Genomic DNA, 26,191 nt, shown 5'->3' on the forward strand with positions numbered 1-26,191 from the left:
GGGCCGCCCCACCCTCATTGTAGAAAAATTTCTTCCTCGTATCTAGTTTAAATCGACCCTCTTTTATTTTAAGACTATCACTGTCCTCTAACAACAGGTCCTGGTAAAAATTTTGTCACCATCTTTCTTGGAGCCCCTTTAGGCCCTGGAAGGGGCTCTGGGGTCTCCCTGGATCCTTCCCTTCTCCAGGTGAACACCCGAGCTCTCCCAGCCTGCCCTCAGAGCAGAGGGCTCCAGCCCCCGGGGTATATCTGTGACATGACCAAGGAGAGGACCCCAAATCCTCGGCCACCAGCAGCTGGTGACAGTGACAAGCTGGAGACGATGCTTTGCTTGGGGCTTCATCAATACCCCAGAACAATCCCTTGGCCTGGATCTGATCCTTGGGGAGACACCCAGGGACTCCACAGGGCACAGGGGAAGCGTGGAGAAGATGGTGGCAATGCTACATCTGGAGAAGACGATGCCCAAACCGCTCCCTCTCACCGGAGCATCGCTTCCCCTCCCGGCCGCGCCAGCGGAAGGATTTCCAGCGGGATGCTCCAAACCCGCGCCTCACGGCGAGAGGCCGGGAAGCCGCGGGGAATCAGGGGTTTATTAAAACCCCGAGGTGAAGTTGTAAGGGCGGCTCCGGGGTGCCGGGGCCGCTCGGGGAGCGCGGGGCTGGCGGCGCGGGGCGGAGCGGGGCGGGGGCGGCGCGGGGGCACATGCGCCGTGCGCGCACTGCGGAGCGGCGCGGGCAGCGCGGGCAGCGCCAGCGGAGCGGGGCGCGGGGCGCGGGCAGCGGCGGCGGCGGCCGCAGCCCCGCACGGCCCCGCACGGCCCCGCACGGCCCCGCCGAGACACATCCCGGCCCCCCCAGCCCGGCGGAGGTGAGCGCAGGGGGTGCGGGAATGACGCGGCGCAGGGAAAGCAGGGGGGTCCCTGTGCCCCCAGGTGTGAGCGCGCATGGGGGGATGTCCCTTCGCGGGGCACTGGGGGCTTTGCGGCCTTTTTATGGGGGTCTCCCATGTCTTTACATCCTTTTGGGTGGGCATTGTTGCGTGGAGGGGATCTCCCACCGCTCTGCATCCTGGCATGGGGGGTGGGTGATCCTCTGCTGCTTTACATCTTTCCGGTGGCGGGGGGAGTCCTTGCGGGGGAAGGGGTTCTCCATCCCTTTACATCCTTTCGGGGGGATCCTCCATCTCTTCGCATCCTTTCAGGGGGGGTTTTCCGTCCCTTCGCATCCTTGCAGGGGGGGGGGAGGGCCGCTCTGCATCCCCGTTTTGCTGCATCCCCCCCAGCTTTGCATCCGTGCACGGGGGCGGGGGGCTGTCCTCCATCCCTTCTCATCCTTGCTTTGGGAAGGGGCTGTCCAAACTGCTTCGCATCCTTGCGTGGGGGGTCCCTCCACTTTGCAGCTATTCATGGCCAGGGTGGGGGGGATCCTCCACGTTTTACACCTTTGCCTGGAGGGGAGGGGAGGGGGTCAGGCTGCTCGGCACGTTTTCATGGCGGGGGGAGGGATCCCGGCAGCGCTTGGCACATTTGCACCGCGATGCTCCGGGCCTCTCTGCACCCTTGCGCTGGGGAGGGGGTGTGTGCGCTGTCACTTCGCATTCCTACATGGAGGGGGAGGGGGACCCGGCTGCTCTGCACCTTTGCATGGGGGCGAGGTGGGGGCGGGGGGCTTCACCTGACATCCTTGCCATCTGGGGAGGGAGGATCCTTCACCTTTACATCACTGTGCGGGGTAAACTGGGCCCAGGTTGCCTGTGCTCCCACAACCAGCACAGGGCAGGGCTCCTCACCCCCTGGGTGGGGAACTGGGGGGGGGGGGGTCCGGGGGGTCTGCAGGCTGATATGAGGCTGGGATACAGAGGGGACAGCGCTGAGGAGGGCACAACCTGCTGTCACCTGTCATGCACTCTCCCCCCTCCCCATCCTGGTGCCCTCCCAGGCATTTGGAGCCCTGCCGGGTTCAGAGCCCCCTTGGCGACACCCCCCCAGCCCGGGGCACCCCCATGGGCAGAGCTGCAGGTGGGCCCAGAACCCCTCAAAGCTGCCGAGCCTGGGCCTCCACGCTCAGTGATTCAGCTACTTGCAGGGAGCTTTAGTTTTATTGCTTCAAACTCGAGTTCTTGCTGCCTCGTGGTGGTGTCAGCGCGATGGATTACCTGCGGATTGAGATGCTTTTTAACGGAGTTTGTGGCTGCTCTGTGTGGCCGGCACACCGGAGCCAGCGGCCGGACACGCTGCCGGAGGAGGGGAAGGGAGCGCAGCGCCGGGATGCGCGGGCAGCTCGGGAATGGCAGGATTAATAATTCATCTTCCAAACTTCAGCATGCCAAGGCACACCCCTCACGCTGCAGCTCACTGCCTGCGTTTTAAAGAGATTGCTGGTATCATTTTCTTTTTTTAAAAAAATGGTGTTTTGGTGGTATTTGAGTATCTCGGTAGCTCCCAGGGTGACAAGTCGCAGAGCTCGGTGAGGAGGGCAGGGTGGTGGCAGCGTCAGTCCAGCACAGCCTACTCTGGCAGGCAGAGGGTTAATGTGCACCGGGCTGTGCTGTCGCAAACGCAGAGCAGGAGAAGGGCTCTTACCCAGAACGCTGTGATGCACTCAGACCCCGAATGTCCGCTCCTTTTCCCGGGAGCTGAAGCCCGCGGAGAAAACTGGAGATGAAGCATATTTTGCTTTGAGCTGTCATCTCCCTTGGCCCAGTTCTGCTGAACCAAAGATGCTCATCCTCCATTTTATGGCGGATGACAAATCAGCCGCCGATGCCAAGATCTTGACAAGTTACGAACAACAGCCCTCGAGCCAGAAGTGTTAAGAAATAAAAAAAGAAAAGCAAGAACGCTTTTTTTTTTTTCTCTTTTTTTTTTTTTTCTTTTTTTTTTTTTTTTTTTTTTTTGTAGAGCTGCTCCTCCAAAAAGACACCCTCTGAGCTGCACCCCGCGGGCAAGAGCCGCGGCATTTCGCACGTCTCTGAGCAGCGTGGCTGCAGCCAGCTCCAGGCTGGGATCTGCCCCTCTTCCCCACATGCACCCGGAGTTTTGTAGGGTGCACGTCCAGCTCCGGTGGGAAAACCCAGCTGGACACGCTGGGGAGCAGCAGGCAGAGCCCAGCCCTGCAGGGAGCAGGTTGGGGCTGGCTGGGAGCGCTCTGCTCCGCGGCTGGAGATGCCAGCGCTGCCTGCGGCCGTTCCCAAAGGCAGCAGCGGCGTCTTTGCAGAAAGCCCCTCGCTGCTGGCCGAGGGTTTCCCCGGTATATCAAAGCGCCTTCTATACTGGGGAGAAAAAGGCTGGTTTGTTCAGCAACGTCCTGCCCGCACAGCCCGGCAGCGAGCGAGGGAGATCCTTCTGGTAATGAGCTGGGCACAAAAGGGAAAAAAGCTGTCATTGAAGATTTTCCTTTGGTGATAGAGTCATTAAAAACAACGCATGATTCCTGGGCCAGCAGGGATCTTTTGCAGCCAAAGCAGAGCTGAGATCTGTGCTGCGTTCCCACAGCCCCAACCCCTGACGCCTCCTCTGAAGATCAAGGCAGTGCCGCTGCTCCCGGGCATTCCTCGCGCAGGATCCAGGCATGGAACAGCCAAGGGATGATGGAGGAGGGTGGTGCATAGTTTCATCCACAACTTCCCCCCCCCCCCTTTTTCCCTTCAGCATTAGGGCATCGGGATGGATGTCCTTTTCTTGGATGGATTTTGTGTGGATACGGATACTCTGATCTGTATCTGTAGCAGAGATAGAGCAAAGGGTAAATGGGAAGGACCTGGAGAAGTGGCCCTCAGCTCCATGACCACTGCCAGGGCTCCCCGTTTCTGAGAAATCAAACAACAGAACCCAAACTCCATGTTAACTGAACCCCAAGGAAAGTACTGCCTGAAAATCCACTTGCCAGAGATGGGGTTGTTGAGCCTGGAGAAGAGAAGGCTCTGGAGAGACCTCAGAGCCCCTCCCAGTACCTAAAGGGGGCTTATCAAAAGGAGGGAAAGACTTTTTACAGGGGGAAATAGTGATAGGTCAATGTGGAATGGCTTTGAACCAAAAAAGGAGAGATTTAGATTAAAATTTAGGAAGAAATTCTTGGCTGTGAGGGTGCTGATGCCCTGGCACAGGTGCCCAGAGAAGCTGTGGCTGCCCCTGGATCCCTGGAAGTATCCAAAGCCAGGATGGACATCAGGGCTTGGAGCAGCCTGGGACAGTGGGAGGTGTCCCTGCCCATGGCAGGGGGTTGAATGAGATCATCTTAAAGGTCCTTTCCAACCCAAACCATCCTGTGATTCTGTGATTTACAGCATTTGCTCTCACCTACCCTGAAAAAAACATCATTTAGGTAAAACCCCTCCAGCAGCCTGTTTGTTTTAAACCAGACTCACAGCAGAACCAGGTTTCTGTACTGAGCCCAGGGTAACGAGGCAGTTGCTTTTATGGCATCCTCCTCAGCAGGGCTGGTGCTGCAGAGCCCAGCCCTCGGGAGTGGTGGGGGTTTAGAGACAGTTTAGTCAAGTGCTGTTCCTAGAGCTGAAACATTTTACAGTAGAAGGAGGGGGGGAAAAATCCCCCAAACCAAACCACCAACGGTGGCATTCACTAACAAAGCTCCCGAGGAATATTTTTAGCTATGATTTAACGTTGTGTTGCACTTTGCTGTGAAGTGTTTGCTCGCTGGAGCCGCCCGACAGCTGCCGTGGCGGTGCTCGCCCAGGAGGAGCCGCAGAGGGGCCGGGGAGAGGCGGGGCAGCACTTCCCGGTGGGACACAGGTCAGGGCTCCAGCCCGGCCAGGGAGCGATGGAGCTGTGCCCCGCGGCCAGCCGGACACAGCTCTCTGCCCCCTTTGGCAGCAGGGCCTGGCCCTTCCCCAGCTCCACCCAAATCTCTTCCTGGCCGGCAGAGAAATCCCTCAGTGCCACCCGGGGCTGAGACCTCTCCACTCATTTCATGGCGAGCCTGAGCCCTGGCTTCCAGCCTCCCCGGGCTGATATCCTGGGGATGGGGGACAAAAACACCATCCCACACCCTGGGGTTTTCAGTCTCCGAGGCATTTTTCCACCTGATGCTTTGCTGACCCTTTTGCAGTGGGGCTGGGATGTTTCCGTGACCCCAGATCATTTGTAAGGCCAGACTCCTTTAGGATGCAGAGGTGTCAAGGAAGGGGCAAGCAGTGGCATTGCTTCTTCCATGCCCACCAGCCCCCAATGCCACCCTGAGAATTTACTCTTGCTGAAGTCCTGCTCTCTGCTTTATTTGGGATCCAGCTGGTTTTAATATATTTAATGAACCTTTGGACAGCAGCTCTGGAGCAACAGTCACCTTCCCAGGGAGCAGTGACATTTGTCATGCTGCTGGTGTTCTCAGGCTTTGGGGCTGGCAACAAATGACGAAGTGGTCGCAGATGCTTTTTGTAAATTGGAGCAGCGAGTCCTTGCAGTGCAACTCACGCTCCATTTTGTGGGAGGTAAATCAGCAGATCTGGCCCAGCTCTCCCAGGCAGGTTTTTCCCTGCACCACAAAGAGCCACCTGCACAGCTTTTCCTGGCTGAATTTCTCCCGAGACAACAAAACTTCAGCCTCTGTAGGCTCTGCTCTCCCCATGGCCCACACTGGAAGGAAAGAAGGAGTTTAGGGCCACCTGAACCAGAGGTTGCCCCTCAACCATGAGGTGGCTGCTGGTGTCCTCTCTGCCCTCTGCAGGTTTGTCCTGTTGCTCTTTGAACCATCCCACGCTGGTTTCCACCACGCTGTGGCAGAGCTCCACAAATCGACACCTCGAGAAGCTGCTGCTTTCACACCTACCACCTATTTCTGTCTGCTCAGAAGCATCACACACCCCCAGATCCTTCCCAGCCCTCTTCTCTGCCAGATCCATCCTGCCAAACTCCACAGGATGAGCTCCTTCAGGCACCTACAAGCCCAACTGAGTGTCAGCTCTGCCTCTTGTCCTTTCCCTGACTTCAGATTCAGGGGTTTTGTTGCTCCTTTCACTATTTCAGGACTGCTTTGTGCCTACCTCCTGCCCCCAGCCCTTCTTCACCTCTCCATTCCAAGTGCTCTGCACCAAAACAGGGTCCTGAGCAGCCACCACAAGTTGTGGCACTTCTTGTTTGTTTAATATTCACTTACAAACTTTTTTTGTTCATGGTTAATAAGTTTTTCAACATATCTCTTGTTTTTTTCACTACTCTGGCTCCTGGCATCCGACCAAAGATTTGCTGCCTTGCAAAAGCCTCCAGTTCCTGGCAGTGTCTGCTCCTCAGGGCTCAGAAGGACCCCGGGAAACCCAGATTGGGAAAGAGCTTTGATTGCAAGGGCTGAGCAAACAGATTGCCCCAAATCTTGGCCCAGAACTGAGCTTAGTGCAGGGCTGACCCCAACTCTCCAGTCTTGAGGCGTTTGCTTCACCACACACTTACCCACATCCTCCCCAAATCCGAGTTTGGGGTTTTTCCTGGCTGTCTGAAGAGGGAAGGAGGTTTCCCTCATTCCTGCTGCTCATGCACCCCTGATCCCATCAGAAATACTGGAGGTGCCTTGAGTGCAGCATGGACATCCTTCCCTCCAGTGCTGCCCATCTCTGCCATGGCTCCACTTCCGCTCCAGGATTCTCCTGCAGGGAGCACCCACAGAAAACAAACCCCAAAATGGTTTTCTGCTCCACCACGGCTCAGTGAAGGAAGGTGGGAGCCAGGCCACCTCTTCCTTCTGCCTCATGCCACACCAAGCAGGGCTCCAGGGCTGCAGGTGCTGGGTACTGACCAACCCAGAAATCTGCCACAGGGATTAAGCAGCACCTGAGAGATCTGTCCCTGGGAGCCTGTCCCCCCTTGCAGGGCCACCAGAGCACATCTGGTCCTTCAGGCCACTTTGGATCTGCCTACAGGGTTGTAAATCACAGCCCAGTGGGAGAGAGTGACTTTGGGGGCAGGAAGGGGATGAGGACACAGTCATGCATGTGGAAAGCTGTTGCAAAGAATGTAAGGAGCAATGACAGGACACAAAACTCCTTTTTTTGGACTCTCTTACAAAATGAGAGCTGCTTTTCTGCCCTGATGGACCCCAAGGATGTAAACTGCCAGATGCTGGTGCTGCTGAGGTGAAGGATAACATCTGGAAGGAGCCAGCTGGAGGGGTCACCCCTGGGCCAGCAGCTGAAAATCACACCCCAGTTTGCTCTACAGGGACTGGGGCAGCCCTTATAACCCAGAACTGTTCTGGGACAGCAGGGGCTGCTCCTCAGTGCGGCCGGCAGCTCTGGATTTGAGATGCTGCTGGCAGTTTGTTCCTTGGGGGAAATCAGCATCTTAGGGCACAATAAACAGCTCATTTCTGTCCCATGTCCTGGTCAGCTCAGCTGGGTGGACTCAGCTGGGAATCCCTTCCAAGCTCCACCACTGGCTTTGGGAAGCTGGTGCGAAGCTGGTGGGTGTCTCCCCTCACCTGTGGCATTTCCCAGTACAAGATTTAGAGTGATTGGCTCTCTCCAGTCACGGGGAAAAACTGAGTGATGGGACAATCCCCGCAATACTCCTGAAACCTGAACCAGCCCCTGGCTGGTTCCATTTCTTCTGTCTTCACCCTCCAAGAAATTCCTGCTGAGTTCGTGGCTCCCATTTTCCTCCTCCTGCAGCCTGACCCCACCTCCCACTGAGGGCTCCTGGCTTCCTTCCACCCAGGACACAGCCAAATCCCATAGGTTTTAATCCATGTACATGACCCTAGAGCCTGCACCCAGACCATCCCTGTCCTTGGGAGCCTTTTCCTGAAGGTCTGAGGAAAAGATTTTGCCACCCAAAATCACCCCCTTGATGTCTTGGAAATCACCTGTGACACCAGGAAGAGCAGGAGCAGTGCTGGGCACAGCTCAGCATCCCCTGCTGAGGCTCTGGCCAGGTTCAGTGCTCAGGATTTGTGTGCAGACTCTTGGTGGGGGTGAGCCAGATGTGCCAGCGAGGATAGAAATGAATTTGGCCTCTCTGGAGTCATGTGCAGCCCATCCCCACCCAGAGAACCGGACTCAGGACAGGCCTAGAGGTGACAGGTTTTAGGTGAGAATTTGGGATTTCAAGGCAGAAGTCAGAGGTTTGGTGCTGTTGGTGCAGCAGGTTGAGAGAACTCTTGTCAGGGGAGGACTGTCCGTGGGTTCTGATCCCTGTGCTCCATTCACTGGGGGGCTTGGAAAGCAGCTGTTCCTGTGATTTGGTCAAATTTTCCTTTACAGGCTGTCCTTGCATAAAAATGTGCCAAACTTCTCCTTGGTTCCTTCTGCTGCAAGCTCTGAGTCTTGTTTGGCCTCTTTGGGGTGAGATTAAAGGGATTTTCCTCCTCCAGGGATGCCCTCCCATGGCACAGTCTCAAATGCTGCCATCACACCCCTCACCCACTTTCTGCCTCTCATCCAATCTGTCCCTGCTGGAAGTTTCAAACCACAAAATCCTTTTTTTTTCCTTCATTCTGCTCCAAGGCCCCCGTGGAGGCTGCGGGCTCAGGTGGCCCCAGCTCCCCCCGGGTCCCCTGTGCAGGGACAAAAAGCCCCGGGTGCCACGGCTGTGTCCAGTGGCCGTGGCCCGTGGCTGTGGCCCAAAGGGGTGCTGAGAATGGCTCTTTGTTCCCTGTTTCTAATTGCTGGGCCCAGGCAGCTCGTTAAGGGCTCTGCCCTGTGCCCTCCAGTCCCTGCAGCCCTGGGACGTGCCAGGGCTCAGCCTCTGAGGGCAGGTTTTGGGGTGACACATAAAACCTGCTTGGGGTGAAGCTGCCTCAGCTCTTTGCACAGCCTGGGGGGCTCGGGGGTGCCCAGAAAGGGGAGGAGGTTATACATGGCCAGAGCAGAGCCTCCCCTGCAAATGCTGTCACACAGGAACAAACTGCCGGCAGAAATTTGATTTTTAGGAAGTGGGGACAGCACCACATCCGTGAGCAGTGGCTCTGGGGAGCACTGGAGGACACAGAGTCTGCTGTGAGCCCGAAGCACCGCGCAGCCCTGCGGAGGGCTCAGGCACCCCTGGCACCCCGAGCGCCCTGGGCAGAGCCCAGCCCTTAGGAAAGGCTTTGGGCTCCTCCATGGCGGGAGCTGGAATTTGCATTTGAAAACAGCGGAGGAGCTGCTGCCGCTGCTGGGAGCGCTGGCCGGGTGCTATCAATGGGAAACTGTTCTGTCTAACGCTGCCGGGGCCAAAAAATGTGAACTCTGCAGATTGCTGGCTCCGCTCGCGGGCAGCATTGCTGGCTCCACTCACGGCGAATGACGGAAGCTGCTTTTCCCTGGCTGCCAACATTTTGGGAAAGATGGGGCGGGTGGGGAATGCTCAGGACGTGAAATGGGGGGATTCTGCTCTCTGGGAATGCTCTTGGTGCCCTCTGGTCAGCACAGCCACCAGTCTGCCTTTGCTTTGGGAGCTGAGCTGAACCCATTTGCACTCGTGGCACCCAAGACCCCCTTGTGTCAGCCTGTGGGCTCGCTGCCTGTCTGTGTCCCAGTCCCAGGGTCTGTGTCCCAGTCCCAGGGTCTGTGTCCGTGTCCCAGGGTCTGTGTCCCCGTCCCAGTCTCAGGGTCTGTGTCCCAGTCTCAGGGTCTGTGTCCCCATCCCAGTCCCAGGGTCTGTGTCCCAGTCCCAGGAGACACCACTGTGGATAATAAATGCTCCTTTTTTGCCTCTTTTCCCAGCCTGTTTCCCACCATTCACCCTTCACAACAGCAGGGTACCCTGTCCCCAGCACCCCACAGCCCATGGTGCCCATCCTTCATCTTTCCCTGCAGCTGCCATGGGTGCCCTCAGTGGGGATGAGCCCTTTGATCTCCCTGCATCTCCTTAAACCTTGTAGAAAATGAACCATCCCCAGTTCACGGGGGACAGTGGAGCAGGGGATTCCCAGGGATGCTGTGGGGGCACCCAAAAATGCTGTGGAGGCTCACACAGGAGCTATGGGAACACCCAGGGATGCTGTGGGACCACCCAAAAATGCTGTGGAGGCTCACAGAAGCTATGGGGACACCCAGAAATCCTGTGGGGACACCCAAAGATGCTGTGGAGGCTCACACAGGAGTTATGGGGGCACCCAGGGATACTGGGGGGCCATGCAGGGAGCTGGGATGGGCTGGCCACAGCAGCTTGTCTCAGTGTAGTGTGTGCACAAATAAAACCCTGGAGAGCCTGCAGTGAGCTGGAAATAATGGCATTACAAGCGCTTCCTCGCTTCTCTTTGGGCTGGATGAGGCTTTTTGGGGCCAGCTGAAGGGCTGCAGCACAGGGGAGTTTGCTCCTGGTTTGAGCACAGCTCTGGGAAGTGAGTGGGAAAGGACACGCTGGCACAAAGGCAGGGACAAAGTCCTCACCTCCAGCCTGGCATCTGGGTGCTCACCAGCACTCCAAGGTTTGCACCTGCAGAGCACATCCATCCCCTGCTTGGAAAAGTCCTGCTGTACCTGCCATGTCCCAGCGTGGGCAGGAGGAACTTTCCTGGAGGACGCTGAGGGAGTGTGGGGGGAACAGACAAATGGTGAAAGTTGTGTATTTTGATTTTTCCTTTCTCCCTCCTTTCCCAGGAGAGGCGTGAGGGCTCGCCATGCCGCTGGTGAAGAGGAACATCGAGCCCCGGCACCTGTGCCGGGGGGCCCTTCCCGACGGGGTGACGAGTGAGCTGGAGTGTGTCACCAACAGCACGCTGGCTGCCATCATCAAGCAGCTGGGCAGCCTCAGTAAGTCATGGCACAGCCACCCTGGTGTGGGATGGCACTGGGATGGCACTGGGATGGCACTGGGATGGCACTGGGATGGCACTAGGACGGCACTGGAATGGCACTGGATGCCAATGGGACACCACAGTCACTCCCACCAGTTTCAAACACAGAGAAACAGGGGTTGTGTGAGAGCCATGTGGGCTGCAGCCACTCCTAATTCAGTGGGAATTATCCAGCTTGTTGAAAATAGGAGGATGCACCTACTTTTAATTTTTTTTAAATTTTATTATATATATTTATTAATATAATTTTATAGAATTAATTATTTATAAATTATTATTGCTATTATTAATTATTTTAAATTATTATATATTTATTCTATTTATATTTTTATAGATATATAGATATATAGATCTATAGATAAACTTTTTAAGTTTTCGGTTTTTTCTTTTTTTTTTTGGCCAAGCTAGAAATGGGTACTTGGTGGCATTTTGAGGCCCATTTTCCTCCCACAGCTGGTCTGTGCAGTGCAGCATGGAAAGCCTTCAGGAGCCCCTTGCTTCTCCACTTGGCCAGAAATAGGAAGGTCAGGTGAAGATTTAAAATACTCCAAGCTATTCTTTTTAAAGTTAGAGCTTTTTGAGGAAGAGAGATCTCTATAAAAGGTCTAAACCCTCAGCTGTCCTCCTGCCCTGGGACTGATCTCAGCAGAAAAGGGGCAGATGAGAGCACTGCACACACTAGTGTGAAGGTTTAACAGGGGCAACCTATTTAATGCAGAATATCCACTTAAAATAGAGAGAGAGAAGCTGTTCAGCCCCCCCCCCCCCCCCCAATCTTTCACACACCTCCAGAAGTAGATTCTGCTCTAAAATATTCCCAGAAAAATAAACCCAGGATGTAGGGAGCTGCTGGAAGTGCAGTGGCTCGCACCCATGTCTGCTCAGGCTTCCTAGTCCAGGGGAAAAGGGAGTCAAATATGACCAAGCTGGTGAGTGCTCTGAGGAGGTTTTAGAAGTGCCCTGATCTGGGGAACTGTTTGATAGGTGGGATTGGAGGAAACCCTGAGGATCGGGGGGATGGGATGGGATAGGATGGGATGGGATAGGATGGGATGGGATGGGATGGGATGGGATGGGATGGGATGGGATGGGATGGGATGGGATGAGACGGATGCTGTAGCCTACAGGTATCAGCAGTGCTCTGCCAGACACCTCACTCAGCTCCATGATAGGAATAACTCTAATAAAAACTAAAAATAATCCTAAATAAATAAGCTGTTGTAGGGATGCACTGAGAGATGCAGGAAAAGAACGGATAAAGTGAAACAAATTACAGATCGTCCCCGTTGTGGCACTGTCCACACTGTCCTGCTCTTGGCTTTCTACTTGGGCTGAATTTCCCCAGGTCACGTTGTGTGATGGTAATTTTTTTGGCTGATCTGTCCTGATGGATCCAAGGGGTCTTTGGGGCACTGTGAATGTTCTGTGTCCCTGTGGGTGCTGCTCCCACTGGAAAGGGGCGCTTGTTTGGGCTCCCCGCCTCCTTGCAGCACTTTGGGAGAGGATGAGGCTCAGCTCCCAGAAATCCAGACTGGGGAGAGCACCCCACGGAGCCAGTGGGGAAGTGGGTGGTCCAGGGGATGGGCTGAGCTGGGCGAGCCACCTGCTGTGGTGACGGGTGCGTTGTCCCCTGCCAGGCAGGCATGCAGAGGACATCTTCGGAGAGCTGTTCAACGAAGCCAACAGCTTCTACATGAGGATGAACTCGCTGCAGGAGAGGGTGGACCTGCTGGTCATCAAGGTGACGCAGCTGGACTCCACCGTGGAGGAAGGTGAGGGGCCGGGGCTGGTTTGGGCTGATGTCCAGACGTGCTCTCGGGACCAGACCCCCGCCATGCCGTGCTCGGCGGGCTGAGGCCACCCCTGCATCCTTTGTCCTGCCTGTGCCCCCCCAGTTTCGCTGCAGGACATCAACATGAGGAAAGCCTTCAAGAGCTCCACGGTGCAGAACCAGCAGGTCGTGTCCCGCAACTCCATCCCCAACCCGGTAATGGAGATGTACCAGCGCTGTGACAAACCCCCGCCCCTCAACATCCTCACGCCCTACAGGTACGGGGCACAGCTCTCCCTGGGGCTCCGAGGGGGTCCTTTCCATAAGAAGGATCAGATTTGGGTGCTGTGCTGCCACCCCCATTGCGTGGGATGCTTGGAATGTGTGTCCACAGCCTGCAGGTGCTGACTGCTGCGTTGGATGTGTCTGTGGTGGGACAACAGCTCATGGTCATGATCATACCAAAGGCCTTGGGAAGGGGAACATGGGATCTTCTCCTGTGGCTGGTAACCCTCTCTCTCCCCTTCCCAACCCCCAGGGATGACAAGAAGGATGGCCTCAAATTCTACACCGACCCCTCCTACTTCTTCAACTTATGGAAGGAGAAGATGCTGCAGGCGACAGAAGACAAGAGGAAGGAGAAGCGCAGGCAGAAGGTGGCTGGGGGCAGGAGGGGGACAAGGGGGCTGGACCTGGGGACAGTCACCTCCTGGTGCACCTTCGTGCTCCCCTCCCCTGCACTGGATGCATCTCACAGTGCTGGGTGATGCTCCTGGTCCAGAGAAGCCGGGCTGGAGCCGTGGCTTTGTGTTCCTGCAGGAGCAGCGGCTGGTGGAGGACTCCACCCGGGAGGTGAAGAAAGTGAGGAAAGCCCGCAACCGGCGCCTGGAGTGGAACATGATGGCGTATGATAAAGAGTTCCGGCCGGATAACAGGTTCTCACCATCCCCCTATCACATGGCATCATCGGAAGGATCACTGTCCCCAGATAATAGGCAGGTTCTACCTCCTACACCTTCGGCTCACGGCCCTCCTTTGCTTTGCTCTTCCTCTCCGTCGTTGCGGGGGACATGTTGCCCACAGTAGGGTCGGGGTGCTCAGCTGTTAGCCTGTGGTAGCTTCATGTGGCAGCTTCATTCACCCTGGTGTCCCCAGGGTGTCATCCTGGAGCTCAGGAGGAGCCTTGGCACTGGGATAAAACCGGAGCACTTTCCGTTTCGCAGCTAAGGGAAGAGAGTGGTTGAGCTCTGTTGTGTCCTCCTCCCCTCTGCTCTCACTCTGCTGTCTTGTACATCGATATTTTCATGGCTTTTTCTTGTTTTGTTGTCTCAACCCCAAAACACCCCCAAACCCACACCCCCTGAGCTCTCTCAGGAGTACAACAGTCGCCTTTTCCTGTGCTGCAGGTCCTACGCGTCGGACGCTGCCGACCACTCGTACCCGGCCAGCCCCAACCACCCCGCGCAGCTGCTGGCCCCGGCGGCCCACCTGGCCCCGGCGGAGCACAAGGAGGGGCTGGCGGCCACCAACCCCCCGGAGCACGTGTTCCGGCCGGCCGCGGGCAGCCGGCAGAACAGCCTGACCCGCCTGCAGCAGCCCCACGCACCGCCGCCCCCCGAGGCCGTCCTCAACGGGCCCAGACCCCACCTCGTCAAGGATTACGGGTAAAGCTTCAGCCTGCCTGCTGGTGGAGGGGTGTCCAAAGGAAGGGAGGCTTGGTGGGGGTCTGACCCCCCATTTCTGGGCTGATGGAGCAGCAGAGCCCTCCTCTGCAGCTTCCATGGTCCAAAACTGCTGGTGAGACTCGAGGCCAAATCAGTCAGGAGCGCTTTTGGGGTAACATCATCCCAGATAATGGGGCGGGGTGGATGAAGGGTTTTCCCCTGAGCTGTTGCCTGCTTTCCACCACTGCATTACCCATAGCCCATCCCACCAGCACACCTCCACCACCATTCCAACTCTGGGATAGAGCTTTCATTGGGGTTCAGAGCAAACCAAGCCAGAGTGGAGCCAGCTGGGTGCTGGGATGGGTGATGGATGCTGGGATGGGTGAGCATGCTGGGATGGATAATGGATGCTGGGATGGGTGATGGATGCTGGGATGGGTGATGGATGCTGGGATGGGTAATGGGTGCCATCCTTCAGTCAGCAGTGCTCTGGCAGTCAGGAGGGCCAGATGTGCCCTAGAGGGCTTCAGGCCCAGCATCACCAGCCAGGCAAGGCAGGAAGATTGTCCTGATCTGATCTGCACTGGGGCGGCCTCACCTTGAATACTGGGGGCAATTTTGGGCACCATAATATAAAAAAAAACGTTGAGATATTAGAGAGTGTCCAAAGGAGGCCATGAAGACGGCAAAGGGCATTGAGGAGAAGCTGTGTGAGGAGTGGTTAAGGGCATTTGGCGTGTTCAGCTGGAGACTGAGGGGAGACATCATTGCAGTCCACAAATTCATGAGGGGAAGTGGAGGGACGCAGATGCTGATCTCTTGTTTGTGATGACCACTAACAGGACCCAAGGGAATGGCCTGAAGCTGTGTCAGAGGAGGTTTAGGTTAGATATCAGGAAAAGATTCTTCCCTCAGAGGGTCGTGGAGCACTGAGCAGGCTCCCCAGGGAATGGTCACAGCACCAAACCTGCCAGAGCTCCAGGAGCGTTTAGACAAAGCTCCCAGGGATGCCCAGGGTGAGACTTTCGGGGATGGCCTGTGCAGGGCCAGGAGTGGGACTGGACGACGCCTGTAGGTCCGTCCTAACTCAGCCCATCGCTCGGCTCTGTGATTCTGCTGGCGCTGACCCCTCTGCCCCCCGTTGCAGCCCGCAGCCGGTGCCCATGGCCGAGTACTTCGTGCCGCCGGCCCCGCCGCCGCCGCCGCCCGTCATCCCTTCGGCACAGACCGCCTTCGACAGCCCCATCTCGGCTCCCCCCGCGCTGGCCCCCGGCTCGGCCGCAGCCCCGTCCTACGCCCCGTCACCGCCCCCCGCGCCCCCCGGCCCCTACTCCGCCTCCCCGCCGCAGAGCGGCCCCATGGGACCCCCGGTGGCCCCACCGCCACCGCCGCCCGGGCCCCCGGCCGTGTCCGCCTCGCCGGCGCACTCCGCCTCGCCGCCCGCCCCCGCCGCGGAGCCGCGCAAGCCGCAGATCCCGCTGATGCCCATGAGCGACGCCCGGAGCGACCTGCTGGCAGCCATCCGCAGGGGTGAGTGAGTGCGGGGACCCGGCCCCGTGCGGGGACCCGGACCCGCCGTGACAAAGCGGAGTTGGGTGGCGCTGGAGACACCGAGGTGAAGATGAGCTTGGTGGCCAGGTGATGGGCGAGGATGGTGGGACCTGGCCGGGGGAATAAATACAGTGTAGAGGTGGGGGACCCACGGTTGGAGGTGGAACGAAGCCCCACAGATTGCTGGCAGCTCCCAGGCATGTGGCTTCCTCCCAGGCTGTAGTGGATGATGGGCTCCAAGGTCTCTCACATTTCCCTTTCCTGCAGATCTCCAGGTCAAATAGTAAATTCAACCTTTCACGAGGTTCAATATCTTCAGGCTGAGTGGAAGCAGAGGAGGAGTTTAATTCTATGATACAGCTTTGTAATCATATATATTCATAAAATCCTAGAAAGGTTTGGGTTGGAAGGGACCTTAAAGCTCACCCCATTCCACCCGTTGTCAGGGGCAGAGACACCTCCCACTGTGTCAGGCTGCTCCAAGCCCCAATGTCCAGCCTGGCCTTGGACATTTCCAGGAATCCAGGTTCAGCCACAGCTGCTCTGGGAACCTGTGCCAGGGCCTGCCCACCCTCACAGGGAAGAATTTCTTCCTGACATCCAATCCAGGCCTACTCTCTCTCAGTTTACCACCGTTCCCTCTTGTGCTACCAATCCTGTCCTCTCATCCCATATAACTTTGTATCCACCAGGGCAGCAGCCCTCTTGTCTCAGCCAATCCTTTATAACTGGGGGGATGCTGCACACTGGGTACACTCCCCTCTGAAGCCTTCACCCCTTTCCTGTAGGAATCCAACTCCGGAAGGTCCAGGAGCAGTGGGAACAAGAGGCCAAAAAAGAGCCCGTGGGCAATGACGTGGCGACGATCCTGTCGCGCCGGATCGCGGTGGAGTACAGCGAGTCCGACGACGACTCCGAGCTGGACGATAACGAATGGTCGGACTGAGGGCCCCGGGCTGGGCGGGCTCAGAGCTCCCGGCTCTGTTCCAGGTGTGTATAGGCACCTTCCCCAACGTCGCTGCCGGCGGGCGCGGGGCCCGCTCGGGCAGGAGCTTTGCTTTTACACTATGTCAAAAACCCTTCGGGCAGCAGCAGCAGCAGCACTGGTAGGATACACCTCGGAGGCAGTGAGACCAGAAGTTAGCAGCACCTTCACAGTTAATGACTTCCAAAATTCTCTGAAGGCAGGTTAATAGGATTACTCCAGATTTACACCTGGAGCAAGACCAGAGACTGGCCCTGAGCGTGCTTTGTGAGAGAAGGGAGCCCCAGAGGCAGCAGTGCTTTTCCAGCTAAATGTTAATTGTGATAACTCCTGGAGAAGCTCCTGCAGAAGAAGCCTTGTTTGCACAGCTGGTGCCACCACAGGAGCTCAGGGGTGGGCTTGGGGACACTTTGCTGCTGGTGGTTTGGGGTCAGGCAGCTTCAAAGGCTGCGTGTGGGCAGGAGCCTCCTTCCCTACCGAGCAATGCACCACGTTTGGTAGCGGTTAGACCCCAGTGTTGTTGTTCCCTGGAAAATCATGGAATGCTTTGGGTTGGAAGGCACCTTTAAAGCCCATCTAGAATTGGGGCACCCTCCACTAGACCAGGTTGCATGAGCAGCCCGAGGTGTTGGTGACTTTAGCCTGTATCCACCCTCAGAGCTGGTTTTCTAGGAGCAAAGGGGGAAGGCAAGGCTGGTGTGGCTGGCAGGGAGACACAGCCTTGTCTGGGCTTGTCCTGCCTTTTCCAGCAAAGGAGTAGAGGTGTCCAGGGAGCTTTCCTAAGCCCAGCTCTCCTTGGCCTTAGCATGACACCATTTCAGTGTTATTTGGGGAAAAGTGAATCAGACAATCTGCTGCTTCCAGGTAAACTCTCAGCTTGCACTTTGCAGCCCCACAAACTGTGCCTGTACAATTGAGATCAGCTCGGACCCAGGCACTGATTCCCCTACCTGATCCTGCTCCGTCCCCTGTCCCACATTTGGGCACTGATGGAGGCCCTGTTTCAGCATGAAAATTCCTGTGTTCCCATCAAAACAGAGCGTGACCCATGGAAAACTTTTCACAGAGCTACAAAGGGAGCAGGCACAGAGGAAGGCAGAGCAAAGGGGTGGGAAATACTGGAAATATCACAGGTGTGAAAACCTGCAGAGAGCTGGGAGAGGTTCCCCACCTGTGGAAAACAGACCAGGACCAGCTGTGGATTGGCCAGTGTGATGTCCCCAGACCCTCTCTTGTGTTCCTCTATACCACAAGTCCCTGAACAGGGAAAGTCTGAGCTCTGTGCCCAGTTCCCTGCCTCTCCCAATAGCCCTGCAGGTGATGGCTACTTCAGCAGTATTTTGACTGTGTAGAAGCAGCCAGACCTGTAAAAGAGGTGGGAGGATATGGCTGAGACCCAAATGCTGATGCTTAAATTCACAAAATCCTAGAATGGGATAAAAGGGACCTTAAAGACATCTCATTCCAACCCCCTGCCAAGGGCACCTTCCACTAGACCAGGTTGCTGATTTTCTGGGGAATGCTGGTGTTGAGCAATGTCCCAAACATCTGCTCATTTGCCCCCAGTGACAAACCCCTCATGGCCAGATGTGGTGAATCCTCTGCCCAGCTGCTGGGAAATGCCACCAGGAGCTCTCCCTTCTCTAGAGTGGCACAAAATGGTCTCTTGTCCCTTGGATGTGACACCTTCCACAGCTCCACACCCAGGCTGGGAGCTGTGCTGCTAAGTGGGCTTGAGTAGGGTGCAGAAGGGATTTGGGATGTGGGAGAGGGCAAGGCAAGAAGCAGCAGGATACAGGGAATAACTCATCTGCACAACCCAAGGAGCAGGAGTGACCAGAGGGGCAGGGAGACACCGTACCCTGCAGGTGGCCAGGAAATTCCTGGTGCACACTGAGAGCTCTTGATTCTCATGTTGACCCTCTGAAATGCAGGGAAATGGCTGCAGGAGCTTTTTACAGAGTCCCTGCAATGCCCAGGACCTTCTTTCCTTGGGAAGGCAGTTGGGGTTTGGCTGGAGCAGGTTCAGAAGGAAACTGTAAAAATTCAGGGCAACATTTAAGGTGGTGTTTCTGGTGGAGCATTATTAACATAGATACAATCACAAAACTATGTGTAAGCCAAAGAGAAATTTGGTTTATTTGGGTAATTTAGGAAGAGTAATTACCCTTTGTGTGAGAGAGAAAACAGCAGGGGCTGGTGGAGCTGCTCTTATCTGTTCCAGAGGTGGAGGGGCTGCAGAGTGGCTGTGGGGACCCAGCAGAGCTGGGGAGCCCCACTGGCCCTGGGAAGGGGCTCAGGGACACACAGGACTGGCTCATGCCTTGGCTTTGTCACTGTCCCAGTTCTGCAGAGCTGAGCCAGTCCTGGTGGGAGCTGGAGAGCAGCCCAGTGCCCCTAAGAGACCAAGTCCCTTCTTTTCATGCACCAGTTGCTCTGTGTGTGTCACATGGCACCGTGGTAACTGGGGCAGGACTCCGTGGGTGTGTGGCAGGTCGGGGCTGTCCCTGGGGCCTCCCATGGCCCTGTCACCTCACAGCACCTGTGCTGGGGCTGGCAGCTGTTGGCATTGGTGCCGTGGCATGGCGAAGTGCCATAGGAAGGTTGGAAGGGACCCTAAAGGTCATTTAGGTCACTCGGGCCACATCTGCAGAGCAGATGCACAGCTGGCAGCCCCAGGGGGGCAGGAAAGGCTCACCCCCATGTCCCCACACCTTTATGTTCTTATACCACGCCCCCATCGGGCATCCCAGCAGCTCCAGCACATCCTCACCTGTCCTGTTCTGCTGAAGGAAATCCCCTGATAACGCAAACCCAGTTCACAACTGCCAAGGCAGGCAGCAGCACCACAACCTGCCAGCACTGCCAGCTGGTTGGACACATCACCATCCTCCTCTTCAGGAACCACAACTGCTATGGCAACCCTTAAGCTGTCTTGGTAGCAGGGCTGGAATCCCCCATCCTCATCCCAGAGAGGTGTCTCGTGGAGCTGGTGGAGAAGTGACCTCAGGGTGGGTTTGGACACCCATTCCTGGTCTGACCACGGCACACCCAGCTCTTCCCAACCCTCCCAACAGCACCACAGGGCAGGCAAGCACCAGGAATCATTCAGGTGGGAAAAGACCTCCAGGATGTCCAAGCTGGAGCATTAATGCCCCAGTCCCATGAGAGCCATTCCATCCTCAGTGCCTTCCCTTGAGGGACTCAGCCACGCTTCACCACCTTTATTTGAGGCAGATTCACCTGGTTTCTGCTCAGGCGACCTTTGCAATCCACCAGAAGTGACACCAATTCCTTGGCTGCCCGGGGCTGGTGCTGCTGGGATTGTGCCACACTAATTAACACTGTCTGTCTGCCCCACATGCTGCACACTCAGTGTTTTGTACATATTCTCCCCAAAGTAGGCCATGCTGAGTTACACAACCTGAAATGCTCAAATCCTCATGTGGCTGATATAAAAGTGAATATTTAAGTATTTTATCTAGCTTGGCAGACATTAAAAAATACAATCCAGGTCACAGATGATTGAATTTCTCCTCTCTCAAGAGTGCCAGAATTGGGCTGAGGAGATTCTCCTGTGCATTAAGGTATCGTGTTCCCTGCTAAAATATAGCAGTGGCATTTCATTGCCAAAGGATAATCACAGAGTGCCAAACATTTAATGAGTCCAACTGATCTCCTGAGAGCTCTTCTTCCCATTTTATCTGCTTCCCCCTACTTGCCAATTTATGGGCATAGATTAAAAATAATAAATATGGCTATCAACAGCAGGGGTGAAAGATCCTGTGTCCATACAAATAGGTTGGGCTAGAGTCAGTGGAACAGTAAATGAGTAAATTTTGGTTCTGCTTGGAGATATTAATGGAAGGCTGTCATCTTGAGGTCCATCAGGAACCTCTTGGACATCCCAAGTGCATCTGAAAAGGGACTTTACAGGGAGCACTGTGCCCATGGTGCACCTGTGAAGCTACACCAGGTGTGAAGGCTGGTCCTGCTCAGGTTGCTGGGGGTTGGTGGAAGTCCTGCAGTGTTCACTCCTGGAATTGCACTCCGTGTCTCCCTGATTTGGAGTGACCACTGGAGCTGGCTGGTGGTGCTGGTGGCTCTTAAAGGATCAGTGTCCTGCAGGAAGAATGGATTGGGCAGTTTCTGGTTTCTAATTTCCCACCTGAGGACGAGACCTAGAGAGGAGCAATCACCCATCCCACACGGGCTCCTGCCTTTGCAGCTGTTTCATCTTGGGAAGGTTTTACTTACTCCAGTGACAAACTTCAGGCTGAACTTGGCTTCTTCAGAGAGCTCTTTCCACAGAAGAGCCTCAAATTTCCTCCCAGCAACTTTTCCATCTCTCTCTCCCTTCCCAGACACCCAACAGCCTGAACAGAAGCTTTGCAGATTCCACTGAGCCTGAATTAACACCCCAGCTTTAATGACAATTGGGAGTTTTGCTTGGAGGGAGGCAGGTGGTAGCACTGGAGGTGGCATTTTGGAGGGTGCATTCCAGAGGTCCCCAGCTGGCAGGAACTCGGTGCCACTTCCTTGTGGATGGAGCAGGGATGGCCATGGGAAGCACTCCCCATGGGGGGTGCTGGCAAGGGGAGCACAGGCTGTTCCTTTCACCAATATTCCTGTTTTTCCTGTAGCAGTAGTTATTTAGGGGTAAGGTTTTTTCAGCTGGAATGTCACTTTACAGATTTTTTTTTTTTTAATGAAATAAAAATAAGGGCAAGGAGTCTGTCCTGAGGAGTTTACAGTCTACAGCAAAGACCATGTAACCTGCACTGCACTTTAGAAGCCTCAAATGCTCACTCACCCATAAATTTCCCCTCGCCTGGGCAGCAGCACCTTGAGGGCTGTTGTCCCTTCCTTAGGTGACCCCTGAGCAGCACCACAGCCATGTCCCCCGCTGGTGACAGCACCGGGGCTCTCCTGCCCCCCACTCCCCCACGCAGAAGTGCCTGAGCAAAGCCCAGGAGAGCCAAGCCACGCTGGGTTTGTCCCTGAACGGGTCCCTGTGCCCCGGGGGGGGGGGGGGGGGTCTTTCCCTGCCCCCACACAGCTGTGCTCTCTGGGATGACCATGGCAGGGGTGGGAATGGTGCCTGGGAGCACCACGGACTGACCCCCAGGGCTGTCACCAATCCATGAGACAGCCTCTGGAAAACCTCCTCTTCCAGACACTTGTAACCCAAACCCATACTCTGAAGCTGTTCAATGTTTTTGAGAATCAAAGGGACGGGGGGGTTTGTGTGAATCTGATTTTTCTTGGACAAACCCCAGGGTTTTTAGGCTCACTCTTTCCAAGCTCCACCTTCTCTAGGTGAAAAATGTGCCTGTATTTTGCTGGTGGAGTGAATAAAAAAACCAAACCCAACCCCAGAGTTAAGAACTTCAGGGAGGAAGCGTTTGCCCCAAAACCTTCAGAGCTGTGCCCACAGGCAGGGTGGGACAATAGGATGTCCCCAAGGGAGGACACCACCCTGGTAGTGTCACCAGAGCCTGCTGCAAGGGTTGGGTTCTTGCTGAGGGAAACCCCCAGGCAGGAGCTGCATGGAGAATGTCCCCTGGAGGCAGATTGATGTGACATTACCCAAACTGGTGTCTGAATTACAGACTGACAGGACCCTGAGGCCACCACAGCATCACTGACGCTTCACCCTCCCAGCAGGGATCTTCCCAGGGGCGCCTCCAACCTCTCACTCCTCCCAGGAGCAGGATTAAAGCTCTTGCTGGTTGTTGTGAGCCCCAGTGGGTGTGAAAGGAGCCTTTCCCTGCACACTGGTAATGCCAGGGGACTGGGCTGGCCCCGGGGGGGTTTCAGCTCAGTGATAATTCCAGCACTCAGTTCTGTGTAAGGTTAAGAGTGCAGGGAGGAGAAAATAAGGCAGAAAGGAGCCGGCCCAGCATTTTAGGTTGGTTATGCTCACATCAGCCTGCACAGGGGAAACCTCAGCCAGGTCAAACCCTGTGCAAAGCCACAAAGGGCAGTGAGGGGAATAAATCTGTTCTGCAGGTCAGTGTGGGACTGAGCTGTGGCAGGAAGGAGCTAAGTCAAGTCTCAGGGAAACCTTTCTGGAGGTGAGGATGGAGAAACTCAGGTCACAGAAGCTCTGCCATAGCTTTGAGAAGCCAGAGAGAAGCCCTGACCTTGTGTGCAGCCAGGGATGGTGGAGGTGCCCACAGGGCCTTTCTGGCACGTTTGTAATTCTCCTTCATCCCCGCCCCCGTGGGGGTCTGTCCAGGTGGGTTACAGCCCCAAAGCATCCCCCTGAAGCCAGGGCAGCTGCTTTTGCTCACCCTTGGTTTTGGTGTTGACCCTTAAATAGAATAAAGATAAAATGTGCTGCAGAACAAGCACCTGAGAGGGAAGGATGTGAACTCACAGCATTTCAATAGTTAAAATGCAGCAGCTCCTCTGAACCATTCATGATTCACAGACTGTAGTGAATAAACCATTAAGGTGGACAATTCAACATTTACCCTTTGATTTGGAGTAGCTCAGTTGAGAAATCTAAAAATAAAATGTAAAAAAAAAAAATCTAAAAATAAGCAAACAAACAAACAAAAAACAACCCCAAAAACCCAACCCACCCACAAAACGAAAAAGCAAACAAACAGCTCACACGTGATTTCCAGAAGGATAAACTGTTCCCTTTTCTTCCCTCAGACCTAGAGGGAAGGTCAGACACAGCAACACTCCCCAGTCAGTCAGCGACAGAATGAAGCAGGTACCACCAGAACCACTTCCAAAAATCCCAGGAAACTGGTGTTTAAGGAAAAGCAATAATCACATCACCCCCAGTGCAGCAAGGAGAGGGCTTCCTGCCACTGTAGGAGGTGCTTTTGTCCCTCGAGGCCCCTCCCCAGCTCAAGTGTTTCAAATCCCATTGATTTCACCTCTCAGTGGTGCTGGTGCAATCCTGGTGCCTCAGCTGGGATTGCTGACTCCATGGAAAATCGCTTCTTGCCATGCAAAAACCACAAAAGTCTTGTGTTAAAAAGGGAGAGGACAAAGCCAGGGGCAGTCCTGTGATGCCCGTGGAGAGCTGATGATGATTTCCTCCTGGCAGCAGGAACAGCTTTGGCAGAGCCCTGCCAGGTCTCCAAAAATCACAGTCATGAGCATCAACACCCCCCTCACTGCTCCCCCTCCAAATTTAGTTTTACACTGAGATGTTTCAGCTCTAGCTGTGGTTCTGGCCAGTTTTCCACAAATGGGGCTGCTCTTTCTGGTGTTTTTTGTCTCGGGTAAGAATAGGTCAGGTAAAAAAAAGCAAATCATAGAATCCCAGAATTATTTGGATTTCCAGTCTGGTTTCCACCCCCTGCCATGGGCAGGGGCACCTTCCATGAGACCAAGTCCCACCCAACCTGCTCAAATCCCCACAAACTTAAAAAATCTTTTTCTTCAAAATGCATTTTCAGGGCCTTGTGGGGCTGATGGCTCCTCACCTGAACAGACTTCCTTAATTTTGGGGCTGCCTGATTTGTTGGGGGTGTCTGAAGCAGGGTGTGAGTTTGGGGTGATGCTGAGCTGTGCTGGCACCTTCCTCCCCTCTGCCTTCAGCTGTGCCCTGTCACACAGAGGGCTTGGGTCTAGAATTCCTGCTGGGAGCACCACGGGGCCAGGGCAGCTCCCAATGACACAAGTGCCTTTCCTGGAGGTCCCTCTGGCCCTGCCAGGGAGCCTCCTGGGGTGGGTGGTGTCGCTGTGCTGGCAAGGGGCAGAGTTCACCTGGGCTGGAAACCTGGAGCTGCCCAGAGCCCAGGGGATCCTCTGGGGTCTCTCCTTCCACAGGAGTGTCCCAGGGAGCAGTGTTCACTCCAGTCTTGGCCAACCCCAGGAAACCTGCTGCAGCAATCTGGAGGCATGGGAACATCCCCAGAGGACGTGGGAGGTGTGGGAAGGGGACAAACCCTGTCACCACTTTGCTGTGGGACATGCATGTGCTGTGGGTTGCTGCTGTCATGGGGAAGTGTTCAGGAGAGCCTTCCTCCTCCTCCTCCTCATGCTGTCCCAGCCTGGGGCTGCTGGGACAATGCCAGCTGCTGCAGCAGGACAGGAGCCATCTCCTTCCAGCTTCCATCCTCTTTGGAGCCAGCAGGAGCACTGACACCTCTGGGTGAGGCCAGGTGCTGTAGGAGAGTTATTTTGGAGGGAATTGAAGGCAGGTGAGGATCATCTTCTGTGTCCTGCAGATCAAGGCACCTCAGACCCCCAAACCCCTCTGCACCGCCCAAACTCTGAGCTCAGGAGACCTCCTGGAGCACTGGGGCACCCATCCTCCCGGAACAGAGCATCCACGAGCAGCCAGCTCCAGATGGGCCTTTCAAAAGCACTTTTCTCTCCCTTTGGCACCAACTGACCACACACAGAGCCCAGAGCCAGGTCTTGGGCTGCTCTTTGTGGAGGTTGGCCCCAGCCCTGCAGGGGTGGCACAGAGGGGACAGGGACACCTTGGCATCCCAACGCTCCTGCAAAAGGCTCATTTTTTTAATCACAGCAGAAGAATTACTCTATCTCCTTAGATTTGCCACCTGGTAGAAGGAGCTGATGCAAGATAGGCACCTTCCCAAGGGAGGGTGACCCATTCCAGGCCATGAGAGGTTCCCATTGTTACAAAGCTGAGTTGAGGAAGGAGATGTTTGCTGTCTGGTGGGGTCTTTAACCATGTGCACTTAGTCAGTAGGTGAGTAGATGTTGCTGCCCGTATCTATCTCCCCTACCCAGTTGCTACGTGTGAACAAGTGTATTTCTCCCCAGTGTTGTGGGTTCTGCCTGTGGTGACACGAGGATGGAAAGGTAGGGACGACCTCGAGTTCCTTCTGTACAGGGTAGAGAGGAAACCTGGATTGGTCCGAGGCACCACTTGTAACTACATTTGTTCAAGAAATGTCATCTTAACCCCAACTGTTGACACTTTATGCATGTGCTAATTAAATTTAAAAGAAAAAAAAAGGAAAAAAAAAAAGGAAAAAAATTAATAAAGATTTTAAGAGGTTACAGTAGATTTGGGTTTGGCTTTTTGTCGCCTTGTGCTTTGCTGTGAGTTAATCAGCCCTGTGATGCTCCCTCCTCTGTTAGAGGCCAGGGCATGGAAGGAGCAGCAGAAAGCTGTGATCTCTCTAAAACCCTTCACTGGAGAATCAAGCCCTCAAAGATCAGTTAATTCCCCAGGGTATTTAGTCCCTGACTGCCTGGGTAATCAGAGGGCAGGGAAAGCTCTGTCTGTGCTTGGAGGCTCCAAGCAGAAGGAGCTGTTCCTTCCCAACCCCTCTGTGTCTCCAGCAGCTCTCGTCCTCATCCAGCTCCTCCTGAACCCAGGGCAAACACAGACCCCAGGTGAGGGAAAGCAGAGACCAGTTCTGGACTCTGAAATAAAAACACAGACACACAGAGCATGGCACATACCTGGGACAGCAGCCCAGATCTTCAAAGGTTTTAATTTTAACCCCCCTCCCCCAATTTTTGGATATCCTCTTGACAAA

At 55.3% G+C, this 26,191-nt stretch overlaps 1 protein-coding gene across 1 annotated transcript; it reads left to right on the forward strand.

Annotated features, from left to right (window-relative positions):
- Positions 1-791: 791 nt before the first annotated feature.
- LOC128814302 (actin-binding protein WASF3-like) lies at positions 792-25,706 on the forward strand. The gene is made up of 9 exons (XM_053990002.1): positions 792-872; positions 10,533-10,685; positions 12,367-12,501; positions 12,625-12,778; positions 13,039-13,156; positions 13,320-13,495; positions 13,907-14,164; positions 15,315-15,697; positions 16,507-25,706. The coding sequence occupies exons 2-9, from the start codon at positions 10,553-10,555 to the stop codon at positions 16,662-16,664; spliced, it is 1,515 nt and encodes a 504-aa protein (XP_053845977.1). The 5' UTR covers positions 792-872; positions 10,533-10,552; the 3' UTR covers positions 16,665-25,706.
- Positions 25,707-26,191: the final 485 nt, after the last annotated feature.

This window comes from Vidua macroura, chromosome 14, assembly GCF_024509145.1.
Source record: "Vidua macroura isolate BioBank_ID:100142 chromosome 14, ASM2450914v1, whole genome shotgun sequence".
Lineage (NCBI taxonomy): Eukaryota > Metazoa > Chordata > Aves > Passeriformes > Viduidae > Vidua > Vidua macroura.

What these genes read in the sequence shown, in the direction of transcription:
- LOC128814302 (XM_053990002.1), top strand. Translation starts at nt 10,553, where the DNA reads ATGCCGCTGGTGAAGAGGAACATCGAGCCCCGGCACCTGTGCCGGGGG. An exon ending in AGGAGAAGCGCAGGCAGAAG is followed by an intron (nt 13,157 to 13,319) that starts GTGGCTGGGGGC and finishes GTGTTCCTGCAG; the next exon opens with GAGCAGCGGCTGGTGGAGGA. An exon ending in CACCTCGTCAAGGATTACGG is followed by an intron (nt 14,165 to 15,314) that starts GTAAAGCTTCAG and finishes CCCCCGTTGCAG; the next exon opens with CCCGCAGCCGGTGCCCATGG.